General features: G+C 42.0%; 1 protein-coding gene across 3 annotated transcripts in view; it reads right to left on the bottom strand.

The window, feature by feature from the left end:
- Window positions 1-18,395, bottom strand: part of LOC124864287 (histone deacetylase 5-like) — a 137,173-nt gene extending 118,778 nt beyond the window's left edge. For all 3 annotated transcript variants that reach the window (XR_007037281.1, XR_007037282.1, XM_047359012.1), the window contains exons 1-7: window positions 18,315-18,395; window positions 17,326-17,573; window positions 17,080-17,224; window positions 16,869-16,974; window positions 13,051-13,184; window positions 11,582-11,713; window positions 11,381-11,490 (exon numbers count right to left, since the gene is read on the bottom strand). Coding sequence is in view for 1 of the 3 variants with exons in the window: in XM_047359012.1 (XP_047214968.1) it covers window positions 11,381-11,490; window positions 11,582-11,713; window positions 13,051-13,184; window positions 16,869-16,974; window positions 17,080-17,224; window positions 17,326-17,573; window positions 18,315-18,369 (930 nt within the window). In the remaining 2 variants the exon portion in view is untranslated. The remainder of the gene's footprint in view (window positions 1-11,380; window positions 11,491-11,581; window positions 11,714-13,050; window positions 13,185-16,868; window positions 16,975-17,079; window positions 17,225-17,325; window positions 17,574-18,314) is intronic.
- Between the last annotated feature and the right edge of the window lie 3,780 nt (window positions 18,396-22,175).

Raw genomic sequence — 22,175 nt, 5'->3', positions numbered from 1 at the left:
ACCGGCAAAGAAATTTGCACGTACCGACTAGGAAGGAAAGTGAAAAACATTATCCAGGTGGACTTTTCAGTTTTTTCTTTATTGGACATTTATAAGCAAAAAAAAAAAATTGTACACTAGCTAGCAATACATTTTCCTTGGTCATAACTCTAAAGCCGTAAGAAATTTCAAAATGTCCTTTATAATGCAAATTACAAATATGATTCTGTGCATGTATACCGAAATTGGTGCCACTAGGGGGCGCTGTGATACATTTATAAGTTTATTACGCAAAAATGATTCATCGGATTATCAACAAATCTTCCACATACCTTCGGAGTACAGCCCTTAGATGATATATTAAATATGGTAATAACTGACCTGAGTACTTATTAACTAAAGTTTTAAAATTCCTTCATCTGACTTCCAATTAAACAAATTGTCCAAAATTACCAAAAATATGCTTTTGGTCCTATTGAGCTTGGATTTGTAGAATATATTCCTTGAATTAGTTTTTGATCTAACTTGTACACTTTAATCTATCAAAGTGCTTCACTCAAATTTTTCAGAAGCCTGTGTTTTCAAGAAATCTGTGAATCTCCCACAACTGCTTGACCTTGAACTTCACAACAATGTCACAATAAGGTTTAAATATTTTTTTTCTGCAATTCTTTGATGAAGAAACATCAAATAAATCCAGCATTAATAAAGCACCCATGCTCAACTGGTAATATTTTCAGTATTTCAGGACAAACTATTAATGAATTTTTGACGTTTCCATTAATGCCCTCTATTGGAAATGCATTGCAAAAACGGAGAGGAGCTTTCAATTGTACTGGGTTTCAGTTCTTTTTTTTACATATGACTTTTGCCAGTGTGTCAAGATTACCACAAATGTTAATTTTAGAAGATTTCTGGACATAAACACAGCCGTTCGCCAATGTACAATGTAGTATATTGACAAACTATCCTTGAGAAGAGGGATTTCCACTTTGTTTCTTAAGTCTGCGGAGGTGGTCTAGTGGTGTTGACGCTCGGTTTTGAAGCGGGAGGTGCAGGTCGATATACAACAGATATGTTTGTTGTATATCAGTAACATATAGCCAGCAAGAAATAATGCTGAGTCACTGCGCCTCAACCCTTGAGCCAGGCAGGACAGCTGACAGAATGCACTGTGTGCTCACTGGCTAAATCCACCTTGCTCCTTGACACTGCGTCTCTGATCGGCTCTCAGAAAATGCATTGGATTTTGGTTGTCATGTGAACGAAGTCCTGTATGCTAGCAGAAGCTTTTTTAGCAACAGATTAAGCTCCTGAGGTAAGTTTTCAAAGTACTTTCTTGTCTATGAGCTCAAGCGTGTTTTGGTGTGCAAAGAGGTTGTTACAGGTCTGTGTGTGCAATGTTAGCAGCACCGTATGGTAGCCAGAGCGTAGCTAATGTTTAGGGCTGTTATCTATTCATTTAAGGAGAAAGTGGGATTCAGTTCAGTAAAGTTGGACAGATATTAACAGATTTGAGCTTCCACTGGCTGCACCTCTGCCTTGCCGTGCAGCTGCAGCTGACAAAGAAGATCAGTGTTTACAGTAAAAGTGTAAGTTTCCCTGATGAACTGGTGTTTTTTAAACATTGGCTTGTCAGAATGGCTAAGAGCCGGTCTAGTTTATTGGCGAGTTAGTTAATGAGAGCTAACTTTTACCAAACTTTGAAATTAATCAGAATTACAGGCCGTAGAACAACTATTAGCATCGCGGCTAATGTCTATAATGGAAATCCTCTGTTTTCTTTCGTTCTGATTATTTATTTTTGGAAACACAAATTTCTCATAGTGGATATAACTGATTTTGTTGGACGACTGTATTGGATGCTCTTCAACTGGAAGGATTTTTCCTAATACCTTTCTACTTTTGGACATTTGTTATGATGCATTACAATGGCAACATGATTAATATCTCAAAACCTCAAATAATACTTCAAATACAAATCCTTGATGAGTTGAAAAGGAGACGCCATGGATGCAGAGCAGGAGCAAAGAGAAGAGAGAGAAGGAGGAAGTTCAAATCATCTCTTCCATCAATTATGATGGGCAAACAAGTTGAATGAACTCCAAGCCAGCTCCAACTCCAAAGGACCCAGCCAGCGTATCGGGAATGCAGAATTATGTGTGTCACTGAGACATGGTTGCAGGATCATATTCTCCAGCGTCTCTCTGTCTGGCTTTCTGACCATACGAGTAGACAGAGATTTAATGAGGCAAACATAGAGAAGGTGGACTGGCAGTACTTGTGAACAATAGATGGTGTCATCCAGGACATGTTACTGTGAAGTGTCATCTCTGCAGTCGAGATATTGAACTGTTAGCAGTAAGTTTTAGTCCATATTATTTATCCAGAGAGTTCACCAGTGTTGTTTCGGCAACAGTTTACGTTCCACCTTTAGCTGTTGCCAACACTGCATGTGATGCCACTAGCTCAGTTGTTGTTAAGCTACAGTCAGAAAACCCCAATGTGTTTGTGGCAATATCTAGTGATTTCAACAATGCTTCACTCTCTGATACACTTCCAATGTTTCAACAGTTTGTCAGCTTCTCTACCAGAGAAATCAAAACATTGGATTTGTTTTACAGCAAGACCTCCTCTAAGCAAATCAGACCACAATCTTGTTTTTCTCTGCTCGAAATATAACCCCCTTGTTCAGAGACTACCTGTAATAAGATCACAGGGTTCAAGCAGAAGGATGATCAGACCAATGGAGTTCTGGACAGAGCCAATGAACTGAACACATTCTTCAATGGGTTCAATTCAGAAACAAGCTCAGCATCCTCCTCTCCTGCTCACAACCAAACAGACATCCCACCCTCCTTTGACCCACAGCTTTCCTGTCACACATCAAATGTTTTATCTTCCACATCAGCCATAGATCCTTCTGCTTCCACATGTTTGCCTTCAACCAAATCAGAAGATGCTGATGCTCCCTTTTGCATTCCTCTTCCACCTGTGTGTCTCAAGAAGTCAGGTGAAGAGGCAACTGGAGAGATTTAACCGGAATAAGGCTGCAGGTCCAGATGGTGTCAGCACTAGATTCCTGAAGGCCTGTACAGAGCAGCTCTGTGGGATTCTGAATAACCTCTTCGATCTTAGCCTGGCCCAGAAGAAGGTTCCAGTGTTGTAGAAGAACTCCTGTCTTGTTCCGGTACCAAAGAAAACTCACCCACTCAATGACTATAGACCTGTTGCCCTGACATCCCACATCATGAAGGTCCTAGAGAGACTCCTGTTGGCCCACCTGAGTAAGCAAACAGTAAACCATCAAGACCCCCTTCAGTTTGCTTATCGCTATGGAGTTGGAGTTGAAGATGCCATCATACACCTGCATCAACAAACCTACTGCCATCTGGACAAAGCCAGCAGCACTGTGATGATCATGTTCTTTGATTTCTCCAGTGCATTTAATACAATCCAACCTGATTTACTTTGTCAGAAACTCTAGAAGACTGGTGGAGGCCTCAACAATCTCCTATATCAAAGACTACAGAAACAGGAATAGGTCAAACACTATTTCCATCATGGGAGAAGAGGTGGAGGAGAATAAATACCTCGGTGTTCACCTGGACAACAGACTGGTGTGGAGATACAACTGTGAAGCCATCTACAAGAAGGGACCAGACTGTACTTCTTGAGGAAGCTTAGGACCTTTGGTGTTTGCACCAAGATGCTGCATATCTTTTATAAGTGTGTTGTGGAAAGTGTGATCTCTTCTTCCATCATCTGCTGGGGTAGCAGCATCAGAGCCAAGAACCTAAAAAAGCTGAACAAGCTAATAAAGAAGGCTCTGTTCTGGGGTCTCCTCTGGAGATCAGTTTGCAAAGAAGGATTTTTCATAAAACGAAGAACATTATGGAGAACCTTGAGCATCCTCGCCATGAGACTGTCGTACAACAACAGTGTCTTCAGTCAAGAAAAACAACAGCCGTTCGTCGGAAAACAAACTTTTGTTGCCATTTCCTGCGTGTCTCACGGGACGATGCATTGGAGGCGCATATCTGGAGAGAGAAAAGCTCACAGGCGAACTTTTGCTCCACACAGCCATTCCTGGAAGAGCATGAAAGCTGGAAATCTGTCTGATACAAGATGGTCAGAAGATTAATTTACCGATCAAAGACCACACCGACACCTGGCGCAGGTGAAAACCCACAGAGGTTTGTGTCCTGGGAAATGAATTTCTTCCTTGTGGATTAAGTTGACTAAACGGTTCTTTGTATTTTCCCCTCTTGGACGGATGACACGTTTACCGTTATTTTTTTTTTTTTTTTTGAGTTGATCACGGACGCGTGATTCCCCCTCGTTTTTCTTCAGACCTGACCCATCCTCAACCAGTGGAGAGAAGTAATCAACGTCAAAGTAATTTCGTTCTTTTTTTTATTAAATTGGATAGGTGCATTTAGAATTCTGGGCAGGATGAGGCACAGTTAAGGTGATTTAGAATCACCAGTAGTTAATCCAAGGTATCAACTCGTGCAAGTGTTCTGAATCGTGCGTGTTCATGTTTATGTCCGGCTGATCCCAAATCGGCTGGGAGTTAGAAATTGGATGTTTAAAGTTCCCACCGTTTTACCAGCTGATACTACAATCAAGACATCAGCACACCAAAAGGACTTCTCTTCATGTGACAGTGCTTCATGGACTTACTTTGCACACACTCACATGCACACACGCACATGCTCATATAAACATACGCACCCGTGACATACAGCCTTCACCGTATCTCTGCAGTATGTTGTCTTGTGTTGCCTATTTGTGCTGAGTTTTTTTTTTTTTGATATCTCAAACTTTATCCTGCTAAGGATAAAGTGTGAAATATGATTTTTTTCCACTCCTCTTACCTAATGTGGTCTTTCTTCTTATCCTCTTTTTGCCTAAATGTGGCTTCATAGAATTTTAGATTGCTTAGAAGGATTCATATATTTTTAGATTTCTTAGATGGACTATATTGCAACTATTTCATACCAGTGAAAGCCAATTATTACATCCCTCGGAATCTGGTCAAAGCTCACCTGGAGGTGAGAGTTGAATACATCCCTGGCCAAGGGGTCCGCCAGACGTTCCCAGCAGACCCTCACTATGCGCTTGGGCCTGCCAAGTCTGTCGGCTTTCCCCTCCCCAAGCGGATCCAACTCACCACCAGGTGGTGATCAATGGAAGGCTCAGCCCCTCTCTTCACCCGAGTGTCCAAAACATGCGGCCGAAGGTCTGATGATACGACAACAAAGTCGATCATTGAACTCCTGCCTAGGGTGTCCTGGTGCCAAGTGCACTGATGGACACCCTTATGTTTGAACATGGTGTTCATTATGGACAATCCATGACTAGCACAGAAGTCCAATAACAAAACACCGCTAGGATTCAGATCGGTGAGGCCATTCCTCCCGATCACGTCTCTCCTGGTGTCACTGTCGTTTCCCATGTGGGTGTTGAAGTCCCCCAGCAGAATAATGGAGTCCCCGGGAGGGGCACTATCCAGCACCCCGACAGGGACGCCAAGAAGGCCGGGTACTCCGCACTACCACTCGGCCCGTAGGCTGGAATGATAGTCAGAGACCTCTCCCCAATCCGAAGGCGCAGGAATGCGACCCTCTCATCCACTGGGGTAAACCCCTCATGACAACTACAAAATCGAGGCACGTGACGTCGCCCGTTACGGTGGAGCCGGGGTCCCACCCTGGAGCCAGGCCTGGGGTCGGGACTCGTCGGAGAACGCCTGGTGACTGGCCGGGCCAAGCCCGAACGAGAGTCGCGAGACCATCCCCCAGTGGGTCCACCACCTGCAGTGGGAACCATGAGGGACCGGTGCACAGAGGATTGGGCAGCGGACGAAGGTGGAGACCTCGGCGGCCCGATCCCCGGATGCTTAGGCTGGCTCTAGGGACGTGGAATGTCACCTCGCTGGGGAGGAAGGAGCCTGAGCTTGTGTGGGAGGTCGAGAGATATCTACTACAAATAGTCGGGCTCGCCTCCACGCATAGCGTGGGCTCTGGAACCCATCTCCTCGAGAGGGGCTGGACTCTCTTCCACTCTGGAGTGGCCCACGGGGAGAGGCGGCGGGCTGGGGTGGGTTTGCTTGTCGCCCCCCAGATCAGCCGTCTAGTTTTGGGGTTTACTAATTAATATTTAAGAAAAATTCTAATTACAAATCGGTTGCACAGTGGCACAGTTGGTAGCACTGTTGCCTTGCAGCAAGAAGGTCCTGGGTTCAATTCCCAGCCTGGGGTCTTTCTGCATGGAGTTTGCATGTTCTCCCTGTGCATGTGTGGGTTCTCACCGGGTACTCCGGCTTCCTCCCACAGTCCAAAGACATGCCTGTTAGGTTAATTGGTCTCTCTAAATTGCCCTTAGGTGTATGAATGAGTGTGTGCATGGTTGTTTGTGTGTTGCCCTGCGATGGACTGGCGACCTGTCCAGGGTGTACCCCGCCTCTCGCCTATAGACTGCTGGAGATAGGCACCAGCTCCCCTGCGACCCACTATGGAATAAGCGGTAGAAAATGACTGACTGACTGACTCTAATTACAAATCATAATTCAGGAAAATAATTTAACAAAAAATCACTACGGACAGAAATCAGAGATGTCCTCCGGTTTTGTTATTATGGGCTCAAAGTCCTTAATAATTACAGTTAGTTATTTATCAATAATAATTTATCATTATTAACCAAAACCACTAAATGTCACTGTTCAACCACTGCACCGAAGGTGGGGGAACTTTGAAACTATTTTGACAGATAAATCACTCTTGCACGAAATAAACACAAACGCTTCTCTTAAATATATGTGTGTATATGTGTGAGAAACAGCAAACTCAATTTGTGGCAGCAGCAACTAGAAATGGTACTTTCGCCACCGGAAGGTGCCACAGGGCGCCAGACCAGCAGTAATAGCCTCTAAGATTCTGCCACAGCAGCTGCCGTTGTTTTTGCCGAAGCAAATGCTGATTATCAGCAAATGGGTTGTCATTATAGTTATTAGCTATTGACTGTTATTCAGCAATTACTTTTAAATGATGATGTCATTATTAGTTATTATTACTAACAGTGTTAGACTCATAATTTAAGGTGGCTGTATATACTTAAGATGAAAACTATGTCATAAATAGTATTATGTGTACGTGCTGAAAGGATGACGAAGAGACATTGCACAGTTGTTTTATTATAGATCATGAATATTTATTGTGACGTTACTCACAGAAAATAAAATAAATTATTTAAAAACACGCTGGCTCTCTGTGGAGTCCCTGCCCACGAGGGTGCCACAGGTTGCCACAAGGATGCCAGGGGGTGCCACAGGTTGCCTCAAGGATGCCAGAGGGTGCCATACCTGCTGTAAAAGCCTCCAAGATGCTGCCTCTGTTTTTCTGCGGTCAAGCCAGCTGCCTCCACTTTGAAAATAACGGTCAAATCAGCCCTCACGCAGTTTTGTTACAAAAACATGAATCACGGCGCTTACTGAGATTTTAGTGAAAGCAATATTTTTTAAATGAACTGACTCGAGGTGACTGATGTCATTGTTGCTGTTATTTATATTACATAGTCCACCTGCGAACATGTAGAAATGACATTTTTGTTTTTGTCACTGTTTTATGTGGTCATTTGTGTTTTCATTATATGTGAATGTACATTTGTATTCCTTAAGCTTCCACTCCTATTAAAACTAAATTGTTTCCAATGAACACTCACAGTCACTTCACGTTGACAGAACACAGCTCAGTGGCAATCAGCTAGACAAACACATCCAAACTTGAGCGCAAATGCTCGTAGCACTTCCACAGTATTCAGACAGTAAATCAAAACAGTTCGGCATAAGACACTTCAATCAATATTGCAACAAGTTAATACCTTGGATCAACTAAAAGTGATCCTAATTTGACCTTAACTATGCCTCAACCTGCCAAAACCTCTAAATCCACCTATCCGATTTAGTAAAAAAATAACGAAATTACTTTGACATCAATTTCTCATCTTCATCGGCTTAAGCATGGGTCTTGGGTCTGAAGAAAAATAACTGAGGGGAACCAGAGTGTCAAGCGTCTGTGATCAACTCAAAAACAGTAAACTTCTCTTCCGTCCAAAACTGACAAATATATGATATGAGGAACTGTTGCAGACGACTGAAAAGCAAGAAGAAAACTTGTCTCCTTGGAAACAAAACATCTGTGGGTTTTACTAACGTTTGTGGCGCGTCTAACAGTTTTCGATCAGGATATGGATCTTCTGAGCTTCTTGTATCCAACAGATTTCCAGCTTTCAGGGTCTTCTGGGAATGGCCAGTGTGGAGGAAAAGTAAACCCTTCCGCAAGCTTCTATTTCTCCAGAGATGCCTCAAAATGTTCTGAGCTACGACTGGAAATGGTAGTAAAAAGTTTGTTTCCTCTGCTTTTTATAAGCTCTGATGTTGTCAGTTTCGACGCCCGCCGCTGCGATGCATGCTAAGCTGCGCAGCATAGTCTTTTACCTGACCACAATGGATGACCAAACACAGAAATCTTATAAACTAATCAGCACTGCATTATAATCACTGTGCTTAAAACACATCCCAGAAACCTGAAGGCTACTGTAATGAACTTCTCCTGAAGAGACATGGAAATGTTTTAGAAAAAATACTGAAAATTGTAAACATTTTTACTCTTTTCTTGCACAAACCATAAATGCCATCCATTGGTGGAGTGTTTGGGTGATGTGTCCAAATTCAAGGACTGCATCTTTTTTTAATTACCTCTTTATACACTCACCGGCCACTTTTTTAAGGTACACCTGTCCAACTGCTCATTAACGCAAATTTCTAATCAGCCAATCACATGGCAGCAACTCAATGCATTTAGGCATGTAGACATGGTCAAGACGATATGCTGCAGTTCAAACCGAGCATCAGAATGGGGAAGAAAGGTGATTTAAGTGACTTTGAACGTGGCATGCCTGTTGGTGCCAGACAGGCTGGTTTGAGTATTTCAGAAACTGCTGATCAACTGGGATTTTCATGCACTACGATCTCTAGGGTTTACAGAGAATGGTCCGAAAAAGAGAAAATATCCAGTGAGCAGCAGTTCTGTGGGCACAAATGCCTTGTTGATGATAGAGGTCAGTGGAGAATGGCCAGACTGGTTCGAGCTGATAGAAAGGCAACAGTAACTGAAATAACCACTCGTTACAACCAAGACATGCAGAAGAGCATCTCTGAACGCACAACACGTCGAACCTTGAGGCTACAGCAGCAGAAGACCACACCGGGTGCCACTCCTGTCAGCTAATGATGAGTCCCAATTTCTGCTGCGACATTCGGATGGTAGGGTCAGAATTTGGTGTCAACAACATGAAAGCATGGATCCATCCTGCCTTGTATCAATGGTTCGGGCTGGTGGTGGTGGTGTAATGGTGTGGGAATATTTTCTTGGCACACTTTGGGCCCCTTAGTACCAATTGAGCATCGTGTCACCGCCGCAGCCTACTTGAGTATTGTTGCAGACCATGTCCATCCCTTTATGACCACAGTGTACCCATCTTCTGATGGTTACTTCCAGCAGGATAACGCACCATGTCATAAAGCACGAATCATCTCAGACTGATTTCTTGAACATGACAATGAGTTCACTGTAGTCAAATGGCCTCCACAGTCACCAGATCTCAATCCAATAGAGCACCTTTGGGATGTGGTGGAACGGGAGTTTTGCATCATGGATGCAGCCGACAAATCTGCAGCATCTGTGTGATGCTATCATGTCAATATGGACCAAACTCTCTGAGGAATGTTTCCAGTACCTTGTTGAATCTATGCCACCAAGGATTAAGGCAGTTCTGAACCCTAGCAAGGTGTACCTAATAAAGTGGCAGTTTAGTGTATATTCCTGAAGGCATTTCAGCTATTGCTAAAACTTGGTAAAACCAAGTTTAAAACAATTTATTTGAAGAGCATAATAACAAATAAACCAAATATTAACATTAGAAAAAATCTGACTGAATTATATCTGTGTTCAACTTCCACTCATTGGTGAAAACCAGCAGCAGTATGAAAAAATGGGCTGGGAGACAGGCCTCCTCCCCTGGTAGAGCAAGCCTCAACCACCCGATCAACAAACAGCTGGCGATGCGAGTCAGCTGTTTGCGTAGTGGCAGTGGAAATCTCCGCACACGACGAGGACCTTTGCAGTTAAGCGACATCTTGGTAAACCCAACAGATATTTCAGTTTCACACAGCTACATTCACTCTTAAAAACATAGTAAAAGTTCATTTTACTACACAGAAACATAATATTTACAACTTTATTCACAGCTTCTCTCTCCTCTGCCATTACTACTTCCATTTGAACAATCCACTATGACCTGCAATGAATCATGGGATAGGGAGGGCCACGAAGTATACACCTGACCTTTTCTTCAAATCTGGGAAAAAGAATGATGCATTTGTCGGCCAAACTTGGAGGAGCCTTCCAATTCGCACAGGCTTTGTTGCTTCGCTATGACGAACGATTGCAGCACCCTAACCCTAAGCCCATTTTGGCATACTACAGTGTCAAAGAGTCTTCTTTACCACCTCCAACGTCCAATATAATAGCCTACAGCACCCTCTGGTGGTTGTCATGGGTGAATAGATTGCATTTTTGCAACTAATTTTACACAGGCCCAGATATCTGAATGGGTGGGCCCGGCCCCCCAGGCCCACCCTGTGGTGGGGGTCCGTGTAACAATATTTATAAAAATGTTTTTTATAAGATGTTCCAATCAAAGTTTATTTCACTTTTTACTTTGTGCACTTTGTGCTTTTCTTATTAATAATACTGAAATTAGATATTTCACCTTTGCCTAATAATATTACTACTTAACAAAGATATGATAAGCTGTAACACCTAATTCAAGTACCAAACACTAACACCTAAACCAAAATAAGAAATTCAAAGAGTTCCATAAAAAACAACAGAAATTATTAACAAACCCCTAATATCTTCTAAGTAATCGGTGTCTGTTCTTACCATCATGTTTGCTAAGTCAGAGGCTAAAAGTGAAGGGAATCTATCTACCATTAGTAACCAGAAGCTGCTTCTGTTATTGAGCTCATTTATAAGTTCCATCAAGTCTGATTGTGCACAACTGTTTGTTGTTACTGTGGTCTTATGAAAATCTTGAATTTTCGAAACTAAAATTTGTAATAACACTGCACACAAATTATCATAAAATGTTACTATAAAAATGCACACACACCTAATTAAGTAAATCTCTTTGGTCCTAAGTTGGGGGAAGAAACTTAGTCCAGCTGTAATAAACTATAGGGGCCAGCCTTGAGTTGTTCAAAGCCCAAGGCTGATGATGAAAAACAGTTGTGAAAGAGAACTTTATTTCTAACTTTTAAGTTGTGCATCTGTACCTCAGTCTGTATGTTGGGGACTGATCCTGTGTTTCCATTGGCGATGGCCGTATTGGAACTATTAGGACTGCTGGGACCTGAACCTGGAGCACTGTTACAGAGGGATGAAACTGAGACAGAAAAAAAGAGAAATGGTTTTATGTTGCTGTTTAGGTTGTTTCTCACCTTCTATCCTTTAGGAATTAAAAAATCTTTGTTTACCTGATATCTCAATGGCCCTTCTCTTGAAGGTGCTGATGACAGTTTCATCCTTCCTGCGCAGGAGCGGGGAGCTGCGCCTCTCCGCCACTTTTTGCTTGAGCCTAGAGCGCACCTTCAGGTTTGGCTCTGAGACTGAATAAGTTAGACATTGTAACCAAACATCAAATGGACCGTCTAAAGAACTTCATGATGTTTCAAACTCGTGTTGTTATTTTCATGCAGCAGTCAACATCACTGTTCTCAAAAGCATATTTTAGACATCTCAAGCCATATCTGATATATCATATTATATCTGATATTAAAGACTGCAAAGTGAATCCTTTGTCTTTAGAATGTATGTGAAGGGAGGAGCAGAAAATCCCAAAATACAGTGCCTTGCAACAGTATTCAAATCTTTTGAACTTTGCAATTCAATTAAATTCATTCATTTGCTCATTCATCTTCTATACTGCTCATTCCATTGTGGGTCACGGGGGAGCAGGTGCCTATCTCCAGCAGGCTACGGGCGAGAGGCAGGGTACACCCTGGACAGGTCGCCAATCCATCGCAGGGTAACACAGAGACATACAAGACAAATAGCCATGCACACACTCATTCACACCTAAGGGCAATTTAGAGACCAATTAACTAACAGTCATGTTTTTGGACTGTGGGAGGAAGCCGGTGAGAACCCACGGGGAGAACATGCAAAGTCCATGCAGAAAGACCCGCGGCTGGAAGTCGAACCCAGGACCTTCTTGCTGCAAGGCAACAGTGCTACCAACTGCGCCACCATGCAGCCCTTCAGTACAAATGCATGCTGCAATTTTCAGAGTTTGACAAACCTGAATAACTTTCCTTCTACTTCGCAATTGTACACTACTTGGTCTATCACATAAAATCCTAATAAAATGCATTGAAGTTAGAGGCTGCAAGTTCAGGCCTGTATTTATAACTTCACAAGGCACTGTATGTCTAAACAGTCAGAAAAATAGAAGGATGATGACTTTCAAACATTGAAGCTATGTTTTGTCCTCAGTGTCTTTTCCCCTTCCTCCATAATAGATGTTTGAGTTTGAGTTATCTCGAGGCTCTTCGCTGGTGAGTCACAGTGAGTCATAAAGCAGTCAAACAGACACACTTATTTAAAGTTTTTTTGGTAACAATATTCCTATATATGTTTGCTAGGGATGGTATTTGAACATGCTATATCAAATTAATGTAAACAATTTTTCTTCAAAATTTTGGCCATATAGAAAAAAATATAAACTCTAGGAAGGTCCCTAACAGGGATGGGTGATAATAGTAAAGTCTATCGTTATCGTGTAAAATAAGTAATCACAATAAAATCTCAGATTTATCATGACATGGTAAACTAACTAATCATGTTTTGTCAACCTCCAAAACCCCCCAAAATGGCAAATGGTTGGGATTTTTACTTTTGTTGATTGCGCCATCCTTTTCTCAGTCTCTTCAGCACAATATCTCACCTGTTTTGCGGAGGGGGAAATCATCTTTGCCCTCATAGTTGCTGAGCAGAGGGGGGACTTTATAGGAGCGAGGGGTTCCAGGGATGTTACTCTGAGGGGGAGAGCTCTGCTCCAGGGAGGCGTGCTGGCCTCCCCTGCAGTTACAAACACACACATTCAATAAGGTTAACTGATCCCATTGCTGATGTAATTTTTCTTTAACCTGGTTTGTATATGATTACTTGAATTTATCATTTCATAGACCATTTTCTGTTACAGTAATTATTAAAGTATTTCCACCATGTGTGTTCATCCCATGTTTTTCTCCTGCATTAAAGCTAATGCTGCATGGACTTATGTGAAAAGCTTCTGACACTTTAAATGTACTTTTAATCTTGTACTATCAGGTCAGTGAACTGTTTCCAGAGGCTGCAGGGGCATCTGATATTGATTGAACATGGCATTAAACCACTAGCTCCTCTGAGAAAGAGGGGTTTACTACATTTGTGCATTATTACATACTTAAAACAGTGGACCTTCTTGGCTTCTAGACTTCTGACAGGCAGGTATGTCACAAGTGTTATGACTACATTATGTGTTCATATGTATTTTTTGCACATCAAACTGACACTGAGTAATAACTGAAGAGATGTTCTTGTAGAATGACTGTTGTAATAGCTGTAATAGCAAGTTTCACTTCTGTTTTCAGCAACCTTATGATGTACAGTTCAGGTGTAAATGTGAAAACAAATGTTATGCTTTTCTGAGAAATTGTGGTGCTAGGATAAAATGGAGCCTCCTCTTCTTAAATAACAAAACTGACCACAGTTCACTGAGTTTCAGTTGAACTGCTGTAAAAACTATTAAACTGTTAAAATATTCACACACACTGAATTGTATTAGGCTGTATCAGTGTAAAGGGGACTGAACACATATGTAAGTTACGTCTTTTTGATATTTATTTGTAAAACATATTGAAAACCATGTATTATAAGTGTGATGGTTTGTGAGAATTAACACACATCAGTTTTTCTCTTCTAGTGTAATAATTAGGCCCAAGCAGCAAGGCCTGCAAGGGCCTATTGTATTCGCTTGATTTCTTATTATTCAGTGCCAGGTTTGTGGGGTAATTTGGGGGCTTTGCCATGCCCCAAAATACACACTTTCCCCAAAATTGTCCCCCGATGAAAATTTTTATTCTTTAATGTCGTCGTCAATGGGCGTGGCCAAACCTGTTAGCCACACCCCCAAATGTGAGATAGTCATGTTTTCCTTTCGATGGTCCAGGTGTCCTTCACCTAATCAATGTGAAACTGTCCCAAGTGACAGATAACATGATGGTCTAAGACAGAATCCAGTACTGACTGGTTTGGAGAGAATGTGTTGCCGTGACAACGTGGTGAAGTCTGATGTCACGCCATGGCCATAGGTTTGGCTCTAAATTACACATACATGGTCTGATTTACTCCAAACTCAATATGGTTGATCTTTGTCAACCCCAAACAGCTCTATGGAACTACATTGGAATTTGGATCAACGGCGCCCCCTAGGACATTTCAAGTGCTCTATCTCCCTCATACATCACTGGATCCACTTCAAATGTAGTATACATCATCAGGGATCAATGCTGAACAAGTTGGCACAGTCAATTTATATCATTTTAGCCCTGCCCACTAATAAACAAGTTAGTGCAGCTTCCATCTGGAAGGTTGTATTTCGGCCAAATTGTGAACACTTCTCGCCAGAGCAGAACTCTACATTACCAACAGGTTGCTCACCAAGCCACCTAGTGGCGACATGTGGAATTGAGTGCTGGCCTCAAACTTGGCATGTAGGCAGTGATGCTAGGCTCCCACGGTCGCTGCAGAGGCCGAGCGGTGCTGAGCTGCAAGGGCCAATAATGCTGCTTGCAGCTTTAATTAAGTTTAGAGCCAATATCATTCTCAATAATTCTTCAGTGCTAAAATCTCCAATGGTCCTTGAATGCATCCCGTGTACAACTTGTAACAATCATCCCAATTAGAAGCAATTAAGATGAATTACATATCAACACATAGTGATAATTATGAATAATATGTCGAATACAAACAATGATTACCAAAGCCGATTACTTTGAACAGAGAACTCAAAACTTCCAATATTTACTAATTAACCAGACAATGAAAGATGCAAACGTACAGTCACATGCAATCATAACAATTCCGGATACTAGCTGCTATTTATTGACTAATGAGGGGTGATGCTCAACTGATGAGGAAGTGAACTCTGAGCTGTGAAGTGCGACAGAGTCACATCCCACAGAGAGAGAAAAAATAGACAATTATGGGATTGATAATGGGAGAAAAAACTATCATGGGATTCTGGTGTGTTAAAGGTGTCCAGAAACAAGTAAAATCAAAACCTTGTGAACAACAGGTTTAAGTCATTCAATACTTTTGCAGGTTAGTGTATATGGTAACTTTGAAGACCCAATGTAAGCACAGAAAGACACCGCACAACTGTATATAACAAGAATGAAAGAAACAACAGTCCTTGCGTACTGACTTATTCACCATATACCGTATTTTCCGCAGTATAAGGCGCACTTAAAAACCTTTAATTTTTTCAAAAAATGACAGTGCGCCTTGTAATCCGGAGCGCCTTATATATGGATCAATTGGTTAATTGGTTGATCCATACTGGTTGTACATGGCGCTCTGTCAAAATGTTTCAGTACGACTGGTAAACTACAAAGCCTGCAGCATTACGGCTACCGTAGTCAGGGGCGTAGCCGAAGTAATAGCGGTAAACACCTGTACTGTGCTTACTCCTAGTCCAACACCACTTGTGTGTGTATAACGTTTGAATGTACTGTTGCAGGAATTGCCTGAACTATATGTGATTAGAAGCTCAGTGTGTGGGGTGTATGTTTCGTGTGTGTGTATGGAAGATGTTGACATTACTCCTCCGGACAGAGGTGGCGCTGTGTGCTGCCGTAGCTGAGAATCAAGAGTGAAGGAGTGACGTCAGTATTATTGTGTGTGTGGGGTGGGTAGAGACGGCGACCGGAGCATGAGTCTGTAAGCCCTGTGTTTTTACGTGCTGCAAAGTCATTAAAAAGAACCCCGAATCTCGTCAACAACTCAGTGTTTTGATGCTGTTTCTTCATGCTCAACTCAGCAACGTATGAGTGAGGGAGTTAACCCCGAGGAAACTAGTAACTTCGGCCCTGAAGAAAGTGTCTCCCCTGTGTCATCAGACTACGGTCTGGGGACAGAAACAGGAAAGGTTAACAGTACTAACGTTTGATTTAGTGCATCAAACTGTTTCTTTTACGTGTTTACTGAATCAGGGAAAAGTTCACTTTCATGTTTTAACTAACGTTTGATTTCAACTTCAACTTCATAGACTCCAATGCATTCCTAACGTGCGGTTGGCTCTATTCAATAGAATTCTATGTAGAGGAGACCTTACCATGAGAGTGAATGGAGTTATCAGAACGCTGGTTTGTAGTGTATTAATAAAGTTTGACTGACTGACTTATCTGACTGTTTTGTTGACATTCTCTTTAGCACAGCTCCATCTAGTGGATGCATAACGCAACCCCAGTCAAACGTTTTACTGCAGTAGCTTCTATTCTATGCGCCTTATAATCCGGTGCGCCCTATATATGAAAAAAGTTCTAAAATAGGCCATTCGTTGAAGGTGCGCCTTATAATCCGGTGTGCCTTATAGTGCGGAAAATACGGTAATCTAAAAAATGGCAGTCAAAAATGTGAGCTGAACCCGTTTAAGCCATCTGCCAACCGAAGACCACCACCCCCTGCTTTCATCTTATAAAGTAACTATATCATCCTCACCAGCACTTTGGGGAGAAGGAATGGTTGAGTCCTACTGGACCAGGCTCTTTCTTACTGAGAAGAAATTCTTGCAGCTTCAGCTTCACCTCTGTGCTGGCAATGGCACCTTGCAGAACACAAACACATGCAGACAGCTTTCAGGACGCTAAACTAATTATATATCAACATGTGCATTTCAGTGTAGTCATTGCTGGCAGCACTTGAAACCTACTCTCTTTGCCTTTTTCTTTGTTCCTCAGCAGCAACAGTTGTTGCTCCAGTCTCTGTTTTTCCTGTTCTTCATGTCTTTGTTGCTCCAGTTTCCTTTTGTGCTCCAACTCCTGCTGCCGCTTTGCGGCCAGCAGCTCCTGTTGTTGCTTACACACATACACGCATTTTCAGAACTTGGGTTACAAACTGCTTCTGTAAATGACTGATAAACCAGTAAGGTAGTGTCTTTAATGAAAATGTAAGCTACCTTTAAGTGCTCTTGCAACTGGACCTCATGTTGTCTTGTTAGCACTTCATGTTTTTTCTGAAACTCAGCAAACAGCAGCTGTTTCTGGAGTTCCTGGTGCTGTTTGAGTAGAACAAGTTCCTGCTGAAGCTGTTGCTCTCTAAGGGCTGTATCCACTACTCCACCACCAGACAGAGACCCCACACTGGGCTCTGTTCTCAGGTCCACTGGGCCTCCGCTGCAACCTGGGCCTTCTCCAGGACCACCGTCTGGACAAAAATCAAAATACAGCGGTCAGCTTTTCATTCCTGAGCTTTTTGCATCTTGTTACAGTAAAACCACAACACATTAATGTATTTTATCGGGATTTTAATTTATAGACCAACATAAAAATCTTTTATTGAGAAATTAAAAGAAAAAAACATAAATGGTTTCGAGAATTTTAATAAAAATCTAATCTGAAAAGTCAATACTCTGTAAAACCATCATCCGCTGCAATTACAGCTGCAGGTCTTTTGGGGTATGTCAGTCATGCTGCCAAATTCCTTTTTAAAACTAAGAAGTTTTTTCCAGGCAACCCTTCCAAACAAGCCATAGTTGTTAAGTCATTTTCTAATTAACAAGTTTGAGTTATTTGCAATTTCCCAGAGCATTATATAGTCTAAACTGTACAATGAATCTGCGAGATGTAAAATCCACGGAAGATTGGCAAGTGTTTTAAATGTCCTAAGAGCCTTGAACTCCAGCTACTTTCTCTTCTTAAACCCCAAGGAAGGAGGAAGGGTATACTCTTTTTTTTAATTAATTTATTTTAAAATTTATCTTTGATTCACTTTAATATGTAAATACGCTCTGACATCTGCAGTGTATTTATTTGGCTTTAGATTTAAATAGTTTAAAATCTGGTTAAGATCAGCTAATTTTTATTATGTCGTGTTATATAAAACCCTAGTAAGGTAGTATTTCTATTGACTTTGAATGTATTTGTTATTTTTGGGAGGTAAACTCACCACCTTCCCCACCACCTCCTCTCTTCTCATTTGTTGCTTCGACTGGGCTCTGCATACCTGATGGAAGGCTGCTCTTCACTTCCAATACTGCAGGACAAAGAGAGCAAGAAGTGATTGATTAGTTTTGGACACCGCAGTGTGTTACATCACGTAGAGAAATACACATAAAGTGTATCAAGTCAGTTTTCATTTCATTCACATTGAAAGTTAGGCACACAGTGTCCTGCCTCCCTAAAATAGCCACAAGCCTAACATTAGCCTTAGCAATGGATAGCACTGACTTGTAGTGCTACCTTGGCATTAGTCTGGTGTATAATTATGACAGTTCAGCTGAAGGACACAGAGAAATATTATTACAAGTGCTGGGATTAAACTTGAATTATCACAGATAATGCAGTATGGCATTAAGAAAGCAACAAGCAGGTTTGTTTGCAGAGCTCTCAGGGATCAGAAATGTATATGTCTAACTTCTTTTTACGTTAATGTGACGTATTGTAATTGATTTCCTTCAGCATTTAAGAGTTTGTAGCTGGCCATAACCTTGTAAGACGACATATGTAGGAACCAATAGCGGATGCTGGTCTTTCAAGGAGGGGAAGCTCTATTTCAAGATCGCTCATTCGCTCATTTCGCTGTCAATCAAAAAGGGATTCAACCTCAGACAGATCATCCAATCATCATGCAGAAGCTGAGTGTCTGGGACAGCCGAGGCCAGCCCACTGCCCCATAGACCCCAGAGACGCTGAGCGTTCAATGAGCGGGACAAAGCACTCTTTGCTTTGCTATTGAACTCACTGTTTAAAGCACTGTGAAGCTGCGGGAATGAGTGAGAGGAAAGCCGTGTCGTTACCAGTGATAAGAAGCTGATTTTGAACAAAAGTTGAGTGCATTGTAGCGCATATTTAGTCAATGACATGTACACACAACAGTACAAATTTGATCACCTATTTTTTGACATTTTAGGGGAAGCTGAGCTTCCCTTGCAGTCTTAGAGCAATCGCCACCGGTAGGAACTCACCACCTTGTCAACACGGACGTCTGACCAATAATGTGCAGTTAATAGAAACATCTTTGCTGTAATTGGCTCAGATGTAGGATTAGGCCACTTCCTGGAAAACGGAGCATGCTGACACAGGCTGAGATGTCAGGATTTTTCCTACCTACTAGCCAGGGGATCATTTCAATTAGGACTTACAGTGAAGTCTGACCTTTGTAAGGTGCTCTGATTGGTTAGCTCACACTCATTCCAGTTCTGCATCCCACATGGCTTCTAATCTAATTAAACAGCAACACAGAGAGCAATGCCAAGCTGGTTAGCTCTGTCCAAGAGGATTCGGACTAGTTGGGCCAGAGACTATGACACTGATTGTAAGGAATGAGCATTCAGGAACAAGTTCTGCTTTTTGAACTGTAAAACTGTAAGAAGATGGTCACAGGAAGCTGACAAAGCCTGCGAGGTTGCTTTAAGGCTTACATACTGGGAAACACTGTGCCAGCCACATGGAGAGGACATCAATGCCATGACTGAATGTATAACCGACTATATAAACTTCTGTGTGGCTAACACCGTCCCCACCAGAACGGTGAGATGCTTCCCTAATAACAAACCCTGGATCACCAGTGACCTGAAGGACCTGCTGAACAAGAAAAAAAGAGCCTTCAGAGAGGGAGACAGGGAATTTTGAGGAATAAACAGAAGCAACTTAAAGTTAAGATAAGAGACAGCAAGGAGGTGTACAAGAAAAAGCTGGAGGGCAAGCTCCAGCAGAACAATATCATAGGTGTGTGGTCAGGGATGAAGAAGATCACAGGCTTCAAGATGAAGGAAGATCGGACCGATGGATGTCTGGACAGAGCCAATGAAGTAAACATATTCTTCAATGGGTTCAACTCAGAAACAAGCTCAGCATCCTCCTCTCCTGCTCACAGCCAAATAGACATCCCACCCTCCTTTGACCTACAGTTTTCCTGTCACACCTAAAATGTATTATCTTCCACCTCAGCCATAGACCCTGTAGAATATAAAATATCTATGTGTGTAATATTAACTATCTCTGTGTGTAACTGGCATGTGTACATAGAGCATAGGGGGGGTCAAGCTTAGGGAGTGAAGCATAGAAAGTGCAAGGTCCTTGGGGAGGGAAGGAGAGAGTTCGAAGTCATAAATTAGTGAAGGACAAGGAATCACTGATGGGGGAGAAGAAGACAGGGGAGAACAGCGCACAGAAAGGGCAAGGTCATAAATTGGGCCAGACACGATAAGTTTGTTATAAGAGAAGAACCAGAAGTACTCCTTATTTGGATATGAGGTTATATGGTTGCTGGGGAGATATCCACAGATAGAATGATTGTGTATGTGTACTGCATAGCAGCAAGGGGTATATAAAGGTATTTGTGGCCCCTCCAAAACGGACAACACACAGACGTTTCCAGGTACCAGTGTGAGTGTGTGTCCCCTCTCTGAATTCAGATTGGTTTTTTATAAACTTGTGGAAGCGTACAACTGATCTCTGACTGAGGATTGTCCTTTGGGTGCCAAATAAGAGTCGGGGAGAGGTGAGGAGTAATGTGAGAGTTAACTGACGGCCAGTAAAGTTTTCCTACCTCAACAATTGGTGCCGTGACCCGGATTGGCACTAACTAAAGGATAATTAATTGACTACGAGGCAGACGTCGTTCTACGACACCACTGGGTCGACCCAAAACAAAAGGTAAGGAGATCTATATTTATTCTCCTTTTGCCTGCTAATAGTGTAGGTGGTGTTGTGGAATAGATATCTGTTTTCTCTTAATTTTACAGTCTTGATCAGTTTTGGGTAAAATATTTGTTGGTTGAAATAATGGATTACGGTAAAGGAATGATACATTGCGTAAAAATATTTGTTGATTGAGGCAAGATAAATTTTAGCCGAGATACTTGAATGTTGAGGCTGTAACATACTTTTCACCGAAGATACTTAAATGGTGACGGTGTTGAAGCAAATAAGTTGCGGATTTGGCAATCCAAACTCAGTCCTGCCGAGGACTGGGGTGTTTAGGCTGGGGTTAGTAAGAGCCTCCCCGAGGGATTGGGACACCTCAAAGTGGCCAGTAAATAAGTTCCGGATTTGGCAATCCAAACTCAGTCCTGACGAGGACTGGGGTATTTAGGCTGGGGTTAATAAGAGCCTCCCCGAGGGATTGGGACACCTCAAAGTGGCCAGGGATAGGACCCCGAGACCCTGAACTGGCAGGTGAGGGAAGACAGTTGAGATACTTAAATGGTGAAACTGTAATAATAAGATTAAGTAAAAGGAATTCCAGGGAGTCAACGGAGGGTTGATTCCTAGGTGTCAAACTGGGTTTGGCATCACAGCGGTCGGACCAAGAGAGATTGAAAAAGTCCCGCTGAGTGGAAGGGTTCAAGGCCCTCTGCGATTGTGTTAAATATGCTTTAATTTGGGAAGATAAGTTTGGTTTTTCACAGAGTGGAAGTTTTAGGGTAAATAAGTTAAATAGTTTCAAGAGTTTCAAGTAAAACAGTTGATGGATGGAGATGAGAAAAATAAGAAACATAAGAAAAAGATTAAAAAGCACAGAGTGCATCAATTAAGGTGTTAAAGAGTTAAAACTTTCCTGCAGGAAGTTTCGTTTGTCTTAAATATTGCGATCAGTTGGAAAAGAAAGGAGTATATGCATGTTATGGTGGACAACTGACTGACTGACTGATAATATTTCTGTGTGCAAAATCTGAACCTATACTAAACTTTTCATCTGCCTCTCTCACACACACACACACACACACACATACATACATGTATGGGATTTGAGTGTAACATCTGCGTTTTTGAGTCTGGACTTTAGTAATCTGCCCTTCCCATG

Source organism: Girardinichthys multiradiatus, chromosome Y (genome assembly GCF_021462225.1).
Source record: "Girardinichthys multiradiatus isolate DD_20200921_A chromosome Y, DD_fGirMul_XY1, whole genome shotgun sequence".
NCBI lineage: Eukaryota > Metazoa > Chordata > Actinopteri > Cyprinodontiformes > Goodeidae > Girardinichthys > Girardinichthys multiradiatus.
This window is presented reverse-complemented; position numbering and strand designations above follow the sequence as displayed.